Below are 9917 nucleotides of genomic sequence, written 5' to 3' on the forward strand. Positions count from 1 at the left end.
AAAGTCCGAGTATTGACCAAGATCAAATTTCGAATACTGACTAGTACTCACAATTTTTTCTGTTGACTCATCATCGTCTAACTGGTTAATACGAAAATCGAAATTTGGTGCTGAAAGTTGATTGGGATTTGGATTAGGGAAAGGTTGTGGGTTTTGAGATTGTGTTTGGTATTGGAAATGTGGTGAAACAAAATTTGCTTGGTGATGAAATTGTGGTGGAACCATTAAATTTTGAGCACCATAAACTGGGGTTGAAAAACTTAGTTGATTACTACCGGCTATTGACCCAACTTCACTACTTCTAGGTTCAACAACATACAATGTAACATCATCTTCCGAAACACTAATGTAAGCAATGAATCGTTCAACATTTTCATTGTCGGTTAACAAATTAACTTTACCTTTTCTCTGATAAGATAGCCTAAATCCACTTAAGGCTCTAAATTCAATTTATTTGCAACGTAACTTAGAGTTTCATAAGTTAACTTTTTTAATGACAGTTTTAGTTGAAGATTCATGGGTAAAGGCATATATTGTAAAACACCATGAACATTCTCCCATGACCCTCCAAAACACAAATCTATCCAAACATGATCAACATTAGATGATTTCATTATTGTAAATTTACTAAACAAACGAGCTGCGAAACTAAAACCTGTTGCCGGGATGGGGAAGGATGTCGTTGGATATAGGAACGGATGTCGCCGGAGAGAGTGATAGATGAGATGGAATGAGTTGCGATTTAGGGATTTAGGTTATGAGTTGCTTCTGCTGCGTAGTTATATACCCAAAACATTTGTGTTGCGAAACTAAAACCTGTTGCGAATTTGAAATTCAGTGTTGCGACAGTCAGAATCGCTTTGCGATTATGTATTATCGCGTTGCGATAGTCAGAATCGCGTTGTGATTATGTATTATCACATTGCGATAGTCAGAATCGCATTGCGATTTACATATTCGCATTACGATTTTTCAAAATCGCAACGCAAATTTGGAAAATCGCAATGCGATAGTCAAAATCGCGTTGCGAATTGATTTGCGATATTGGAGATCGCATTGCGTTGTAAGATATGTGTATATTGTCAATAGGTTAATTTTTTTTTGGTAAAGATACTATATTGTAATTACTCCAAACCATTAAAAAAATAAGTTCTAAAGGTTTATGAGAATTCAAAATTCTCAGTGTATTATAATTTCAAGTTTCATCTATTATTTAACATAAAAATATAGTGAATTATAATTAATATTGTGTTAAGTTAAGCCATTGAGATATTTCTCAATTTTAAATTTTAAGAGTTTTATTGTGAGAAAATAGATTTAACATATCATGCTAATATTTCTTAATGATATTTGATGATAGTAATTATAAGGATAAAAAATTAGTGATGATATTGCAAGTTTTCAAATATCAGTGACCGAAATATAAGAAAAATAAAAAATTGATGACTATTTATTCAGTTTAACCTAATAATAATAAGATCTTCAAGAAAAAAAGGGTTAACAATCTCATCCTTCACTAATACAGGCTTCGAACACGAAAACCAGTAAAAAAAAATCCGAGTCAAAAAGAAAATTCGAAAAGAAGGAACCGAAATCCAAAGCCAAAAATCTTCTTCCAAGTGTTCCATCATACACCGCCAAATGTACACCTTCAGCTGTTCCATTTTGCCAACAAACAAACCCCGCAGATGCCAAACGTAGCATTACCCGATCTCTCAGTCTAATCCTAACCCTAGACTGAAGAGAAGAGGACGATGGCGAAGCACGCGGCCGTTGGCTGGGGCCACCACCACTTACAGAACCGTTGGCTTTTGGCTCTTCTCCTAATGCTTTCTGTTTCAACTATTATTGCCTTCTTCATGAGAGCTGCCTTCGATTCGTGTGATCGGAACGTTTCTGCTGCTGTTGATGGTATCGGCTCTGCTCGGAATGTCATTCAAGCCTCCGAGAAACGAACGCCGCAGATCGCTGCTGCAAAGCCGAGTCCCCTCAGTTTTATGAAGTCGAAGGTCGTTCTGCTGGTGTCGCACGAGCTCTCTCTTTCTGGTACTCTCCTTGTTTTTATTTCTGTTAATAGCTATATTTAGTGAGTTCAGCCGCTTTGGAATTCATTTATGATATTTTGGGTGAATTTCAATGTATTGGAATTTGTTTTAGTTGCCTTTCTTTTACTGTGAGTGACTTCATAGCGTTTATTTACTGTATGATTGTTTCCATTGAAGTATCATTGCAAATGAACCGAACTTATGTTCAGTAGTTTTGAGGTAGCTGTCTGCATCATCTATGGGATGCCCTTGCACGGTTGTAACTGATCCGTGGACACGTATAAATGAGTTTTATTATCGTATAGAGGAACAAGCAGAGGATGTGCGAGGTTTCTTTCGGTTAGTGTGTTGTTCTAGCCATGCCCAAAATTTTTAAAGCCATTTCTGCTGGGTTTTTTGATTCAAGTAATTAATAGATGTATTTGCATATGCATTCATTACTATTTGTCGAATGTCAGATTTAATATCATGGCTATCATTGAAAGCATATCATTTTCTATAAGTTTCTTTAGTTTACATGATGATATCTGCACATTCTCATATCATGTTTGGTAACTTTAGTTTCATCCTAAAGTACGAAAAAGAGAAAATATGTAGATCCATTATGGCCTTTTGTGTCTTAACTTAATCCCTTTATCAATTTTGCTAATTTTGGCACTCAGTAAAATGCATTCCACGTGTGTGCTGGTATCTTTGAGGTTTAATTACTTTTTGAGGCTCTGTTGACATGCTTGTTATGACCATCCTATATTTCCTATAGATGGAAATAATTATATCATAATAAATTCTGAGATTCTTGTTGACTCCTAACTCTCAAGTACTCTGCATGTAAATTATAGAATGTCGTTTTGGCATGTTGCTGACATGTTCTCTAAGTGGTTTGTGCATATAAAGAATCTTCTTGTCGTGAACCTCGTGGTGCAATGTTAATTTGTCCTTGTTACCCCTCTTGACTAATCTTTTTTTCCTGAATTTTGTTACTTTTTGGTTATAAATAATGTATTTTGCTTCCAGCTGTCAATGAGTGCACACCTTGTCTAAGCATGAGATCTCTAAATCGTAGTTTATCTACTCTTTCATAAACAAAATTTCTTTTTTCATATATGACCCTTTGCTGGAAGACACATTTATTGTCAGAAGAAAGCTTATTCTTTGACATTTGTAACTATTATCTTTCTTTGTGAAGATGCTTTTTAGAATTCATATATTTCATCATATGACGATTCCTGTCTTTTTTTCTTTTTACTATAGGTGGACCACTGTTGCTGATGGAGCTGGCATTCCTATTAAGAAGTGTTGGTGCCGAAGTTTATTGGATTACAATTACAAAAGCATCTGAAACAGATGAAGTAACATATAGTTTAGAACATAAGATGCTGGACAGAGGAGTACAGGTACTCAGATTACTTCACTTTGTTTAATTGTTTCTTTATCCATTTATGGTGCTTTTACTATATAGTTGTGAACTTTATTCCCCTATATGATGGATTAGCATTCCATCTGGGAGAGCCTTTAGATAATTTGTTTTTAAATATTTACCTTCCTTCTAATTAGTCTTTTACCTGTCTTTTAAGGTTTTCCCGGCTAGGGGGAAAGAAGCTTTAGATACTGCTCTAAGAGCTGATCTGGTTGTTTTGAACACTGCTGTTGCTGGGAAATGGCTGGATGTTGTTCTTAAAGAAGACGTTCATCGTGTTTTGCCTAAGGTGTTGTGGTGGATCCATGAAATGCGAGGCCATTACTTCAAATTAGACTATGTAATGCATCTTCCTTTTGTATCTGGTGCTATGATTGATTCGCATGTTACAACTGAATACTGGAAGAATAGGACTCAAGAACGTTTGAAGTAAGCTTCAAAATCTTTGTGTCTTCAATCTCAGTGTGCTTATTGTTGCTTTTAAAGAATTGCTGTTCATTCTGCATGCATTGCAACAAAAACCCAAACAAGCTCTTTTGTGCATTTAGTTCCTCCGTTGCTCCATATGTTTCACATTTCTTATGTCTAATTACACATTTGAGTGTTTTTCCCTTCTCCAATTCATTTTCTTTTTGTAGGATTAAAATGCCCGATACCTATGTTGTTCACCTAGGAAATAGCAAGGAACTGATGCAAGTTGCAGAAGACAGTGTGGCTAAAAGGGTTTTGCGTGAACACGTTCGTGAATCTCTTGGAGTGCTCAATGAGGATTTACTCTTTGCCTTAATAAATAGTATGCTTCAGTTTTCATCTTGAATGGATTTTTCTCTTCTTTTCCTTCACTTTACTCCATAATGCACCTATTTTTATAGAGATCCTCCTTTCTATCTGATAAAAAATAGAATTGTCAGGATTGGCTTTGTCGATTGTATAATTATTTTTACTGGGAAAGTAACATTGGCTCAGTCCTCAGTGATTTCAATTTGATGCTATTTATGCTGTTTTATTGAATGCTCAAGTCTTTTCTTTGGTGAGATTGAGATATTGTCTTTTTGAAGAAAATTGAAAATCATGTAGCTTCTTCAATTGTTATGTATCGACTCTCCTGCATTTTGAGTTCTGTCTGGCAGTTAGGAACAATAGTTTGGTTTTATCGATAAACTTTTCTCCTAAATTTTACATTTCTCCCTTGAACTATCATTGTATTGTTTTCAATTAATCACCAGTTTGCTCTAATGTATGCTTTCCTCAATTTTCTTTTGTATGCCGAGGCATATAAAAGAAGGCAGAAAGTGGGGGAAAACATTTGAACTAAAAAGTGTATGGTTTCTGCTTTTTGTCACTAAGTTGTATCAAATTCCTTCCACTGCAGGTGTTTCACGGGGAAAAGGCCAGGATCTCTTTTTACGTTCCTTCTGCGAGGCCTTGCAACTGATCAAGGAAAAGAAAATGCAGGTACCGCCACTGCATGCAGTAATTGTGGGAAGTGACATGACTGCTCAGACAAAATTTGAAATGGAATTACGGGATTACGTATTGCAGAAGAAAATTCAAGATCGTGTTCATTTTGTGAATAAAACTCTGACAGTCGCACCATATTTAGCTGCCATTGATGTTCTTGTGCAGAATTCCCAGGTAATCTATGTGGTTTAAAGGATTTTCTTTTTTAAATATAATGTTCACTTCAATCTGTGAAATTAATCTAATTTGCTTTCTGGTTGGTGTAAGTGTTGCTCCTTCAGTTGTTTGCATAATTATAATATAAAGAAGCTATTGGCTGTTTTATTATCTGGATACGTAGGATATACTCAGGAAGATATTTGAAGGTCCGTTTACACTTTACCATTAGAATTCACTGATGTGACTGATGCCTCGATAAGTAGATAACAAGTCTCAGCCAGTAGTCCAATTAGCAATGTTGAGAATTGACTTGACGACATTGTTTTCTGGTGTTTAGAGAGCTAGCACTTCTTACGTGATAATAATGGTAATTATGGTTATGTTTTGTGTCCGTTTTTCCATTGTTGTTCTTACATGTCTCCAAGCTGCATAATGTCACAGTCACCAAATAATCAAATGGTAAAGGCATAAAAAATGAACAATAAATTGCTAGAGTAATGTGCATCTATGGACTGGAGGGAGAACTAATTTATTTGAGTAGATTCCTTGATGCATATGATGGTTTTGAATTTCTGATATCCGTGTAGGCTAGAGAAATGTGCATCTATGGCTTGTTCTCTTCTTCAAAGTTACTTTAAATATAAAGCGAAACAAAAATTTTTTTCCTTGCGTTTAGGCACGGGGAGAATGCTTTGGACGGATAACAATTGAGGCCATGGCATTCCAGTTACCTGTACTGGTAATCTATGAACTTTGCCTGATTTTCTTTTACTCGTACTTCTGAGTGTTTGATAAATAAAACATGTCGAACTCATTAACTGCTCATATTTTCTATGGCAATAGTCATTGGAGCTGGATTTTGATACTGACACATGCCATATGCAAAAATAGGGAACAGCTGCAGGAGGCACCACGGAAATAGTAGTGAATGGGACTACAGGTGTATTACATCCTGTCGGAAAAGCAGGGGTTACACCTCTTGCAAAAAATATCGTCAGACTTGCTACTCATGTGGAGAGGAGGCTTACGATGGGAAAGAGAGGGTACGAAAGGGTCAAAGAAAGATTCTTAGAACCACATATGGCCGAGAGAATTGCTGGAGTACTGAAAGAAGTGTTGAGGAAATCTAAAATCAAATCAGGTAGACACCTGGATTGAAACCCCGTCGTAACAATGGGGTTAGATCCAGTTTCAATCAGTACAGTATTCGTGGCCCAAAGTACAGGCTAAAATAGGATGCATTTTTCTTTTTCTCATGGAGTGACACATCTTCAGTTATTTATGGCCTAATTTTTATGTCTCCGGTTTTCCTTTTAGGGATGTAAATTATGTATGTGCTAAGTCAACTTTCAGCCGTTGATATAGTTGAGAAGTTCATTTGAAGGTAATGTGGATTTTTTTTACTTATCATAGCACTGATTTCCTCGGTAATGGAACGTGGTAGAATAAGGTATAAATGCAATTCCAAGTTTGGTTGGAGAAAGAGATAAATAGGTGATTGATGAATTGCCCGAGAGAGATTGATTTCCTGGAAAGAGTTAATTGTAGCAGAGAATTGTTTGGTCAGTTGCCTTTGAAGGATATGTTGGCATGGACGGCAATGGTTACATGATATGCTAAGCCTAGAGAGGCATTGGATTGTCTGAGAGAATGCAAAATGAAAACAGCTGAGGTTACTTTTGTTGGAGTTATTTCTGATTGTGTGCAACTAGGTGCTGCAAAGTAATTGAACTGGATTCAGTATATCGTTGAGTTTGGGGATTAATCCTGCTTGTTGTGTTGTGGTGGGATCGGCTTTTATTGCTGTGTTTAAAGACTGGAAGCGTTGAGGATGCATATAAGGTTTGAGGAAATGGAGGAAAAGAACGTGTGTTCATATAATATAGTTCAATGTGCTTATGCGGCATTGGAATTGTTTCATGAAATGGTGAATAAAGGGATCAAACCTAAGAAAGTTACATTTATTGCATTACTTCCAGCATGTAGTCATTTGAAAATGGTGGAACAAGGGCGTCAAATATTTGCAACTATGGAGGATAAATTTAGGAGTTGATCATTATTCTTGCATGGTGAATCTTTTTGGTCGAGCTGGACTCCTACGAAACGCGCTTAAACTTGTAGAAACAATGCCAATTGAACCTATGGGGTATTTTTTTTCCCCGGAGGGGGTGGGGCATTGCTTGGATTGCCCAGATTGATGCAAACATTTTATTTGAGCTGGAACCTAATGCAACTAGAAACTATATCTTGCTACCTAACATATATGCTTCAGCCGGGCGGTGGAATGATAAGGAAACTGATGATAGAGAAAAAAATCCTGGATGTAGCTGGTTGGAAGCGAAGAAGGGTGTCATTGAGGAGTTTCTTTGCCGGGGCCATGATGAGATGAAGCAGCTTTTACAACGTTTCGTGAGAGAGTGAATGTGTGTTTGCTGAAGAGAGGAGGAGAAGAAGAAGCAGAGAGAACGTTGAAAGATTAAGTGCATAGCGTGTGCTAAGGCTCACGTTCTCTAGTGTGCGTTGTGTTGTAGATGAGCTAAGCCTAGGGTTGTTAGGTCGTTAGCTCAGCGGTTAGGGCTTTTAGATCTAACAGTTTTCAGCAACAGCTTTAGCACTTGTGTGCTATAAAAGAAATGTATTGCAAAAGCTTTATGAATAAGAGAAAAGATATTATAATTCTTTCTTTCTTAAATTCATAATATTCCACATGTCGGAAAAACTCTAGTTCAAGGTTTGAGATACTAGATAAAACCTTAGAAGTTAACAATTTGGGTGATAATCAAGATCAAGAGGGTTCTATCACGAGGAAGGAGGAAATTATAGTTGATGGGAGGAAAGTTCCTAACTCAAATGTTAAATCAAGCAAGTAGTGATATTCTAAACAAAAATATAAGATTCTTATAGAGGAGAATATGTGTTTCAATGGCCCAAGACAATTAGATAACTTTGCAGTAATAGCCTTGAAAGGAACGATAGCCCAAGATATTTTTTCTTTAAATCGAGATAAACATGTTGCTATTAACGTGGTTGAAAATTATGAAAATCAAAACCAGAAGACCGAAATGTTCGACTATTGCAAAGCTCTTTCAGTGATACATATTCATTAAGGTCGAACAAGGGTTTAATTGCTGTTGAGGGACTCCCGAGAAAAGGCATAAAACAAATAAGGTGAGGAAGTGTCGAGTAAACCTGTTTTACACGAATGAGTGTCGACCATGACTTGAATTTTGAATCGAGCAAACACTATTGGTACTAATCAGTAGTAGAGCCACAACCAACTCGAGCAAATTCTAATGACTTAGTCTAATGAAGAGCGAAAAATGTGTTCGACCAGATGGATACTGCTGAAATGTAGGTTTAAGCTTGATACATTTGTATTTTTTTCCATTTTTATTTATGATTAGAATCATTTGTTGGAATGTCCAGGGTGCTCTTGACCATGTATTTAATCATTATTTTAAGTTATACAAAGTAGACACCAGATATAATGTCGCTATTTGAACTAAAAAGTAATGAAATTGTGACTGATGCATTTATACAGAAATCTGGATTTGGTTTTTCTTATATAACAGAAGCCATAGGTTTTTATGGTGGGATTTGGGTTTTAGGGAAGGATTCAATTCATTTTAACGTTCCTGCTATTTTTGTTAGTGTGTGTATATATATATATATATATATCAAATATTGAAAGACGTAAGTCTTTGCTTTTTGTTCGTATCTGAGGCATTTAAAAAATGCTTGAGAGGTCGCGTGATACTTACCGCTTGAGATTAGAGGTTGAGCTTAAAAAGGAACTAAATTTGGTGTTGATGCAAGATGAGAACCTTTAACATTAAAAGGCTCGGAGTATTTGGATCGTCATAGGCGATAGAGATACCAAGTATTTCCACGCCTCTACTTTAATCTAAAGAAAACATAACATGGTCAACATGCAGAAGTTATCGGATGGCTCTAGTTGAGGTCATTTATGAATTCCAGGATCACAATTGGTATACAAGGATCTGTCATGTATTCCGAGAATATAACATAACTACAGACTGCCCAGTTGCTCTGAGTCAAGGTGCTTCTATTAGCGTTATAGAATTTATATAACCACCAGTGGACATGGCTGCTATATTGCAGAAAGATCACTACTTCACTAGTTAGTTACTAGATTTGTTCGTATTACCAAAAAAAAAAAGGGCCCAACAAGTCATTTGTGTCATTTCTACAATAATAATTTGTTGGAAGATCCCAATGATGAAATGACAAAGGATATGTTGAAGAAGCACATACTTCAGAATTAATGTGATGTAATAGTTAACTACAAAGATTGGATAATAAGAAAGTGTTCGATGATAAATTTGTGAAATGTAGAGTGTTTTTCGATTAAACAAACATTGAATTCGCGCTGAAGAGGATAAAATAGATTTGATGTAAACATTTAGGACTCATCGGATGTTGTTGATGATAGTTGACAATGGACGATACGGTGGTCAAAATCTAGATAGATAATGAGAAAAAGAGAGAAAAAAAGAAAAAAGAGGAAAAAAGAAAATAGAGGGACATGAGTTTTATATAGATCCAAAACAATATCGTTAGGTGTAAACTTGATTTTTCCAAAATATCATCGTTTTGGTTTTGTGTGTCATGTCATAACACCATTAACTATTTATCAATAGAGTGATTAAAATAGAAACAATTACAAATTTTAGTAATTGAATTAAAAAAAATTTAAACTTTAATAAACAAAATAAGAGTGAGAAGAAAGTAAAGGGATAAAAAATTATACTTTACCCATACATTATTATTATTTTTAGAAACAAAATGGATTATTGGTGAGACTCAGCCAATTG

At 35.7% G+C, this 9917-nt stretch overlaps 1 protein-coding gene across 4 annotated transcripts; it reads left to right on the forward strand.

Annotated features, from left to right (window-relative positions):
* Nucleotides 1–1523: 1523 nt before the first annotated feature.
* LOC120195326 lies at nt 1524–7529 on the forward strand. Of its 4 annotated transcripts, none has more exons than XR_005523044.1 (8): nt 1524–2046; nt 3297–3439; nt 3620–3891; nt 4101–4255; nt 4835–5097; nt 5759–5821; nt 5974–6466; nt 6600–6612. XR_005523044.1 is itself a non-coding variant. In XM_039197393.1 (8 exons), exons 1-8 carry the CDS (start codon nt 1755–1757, stop codon nt 6238–6240), a joined length of 1368 nt encoding a protein of 455 aa, XP_039053324.1. In that variant the 5' UTR covers nt 1524–1754; the 3' UTR covers nt 6241–7529. The 4 variants fall into 4 exon arrangements, 3 of the variants coding, with proteins under 3 accessions (XP_039053324.1, XP_039053323.1, XP_039053325.1); XM_039197393.1 differs by having other exon boundaries at nt 4835–4917; nt 5005–5097; nt 5974–7529; XM_039197392.1 differs by having other exon boundaries at nt 5974–7529.
* The last annotated feature ends 2388 nt before the right edge of the window (nt 7530–9917 follow it).

This window comes from Hibiscus syriacus, unplaced genomic scaffold (genome assembly GCF_006381635.1).
Source record: "Hibiscus syriacus cultivar Baekdansim isolate YM2019G1 unplaced genomic scaffold, ASM638163v2 tig00117012_pilon, whole genome shotgun sequence".
Classification (NCBI taxonomy): domain Eukaryota; kingdom Viridiplantae; phylum Streptophyta; class Magnoliopsida; order Malvales; family Malvaceae; genus Hibiscus; species Hibiscus syriacus.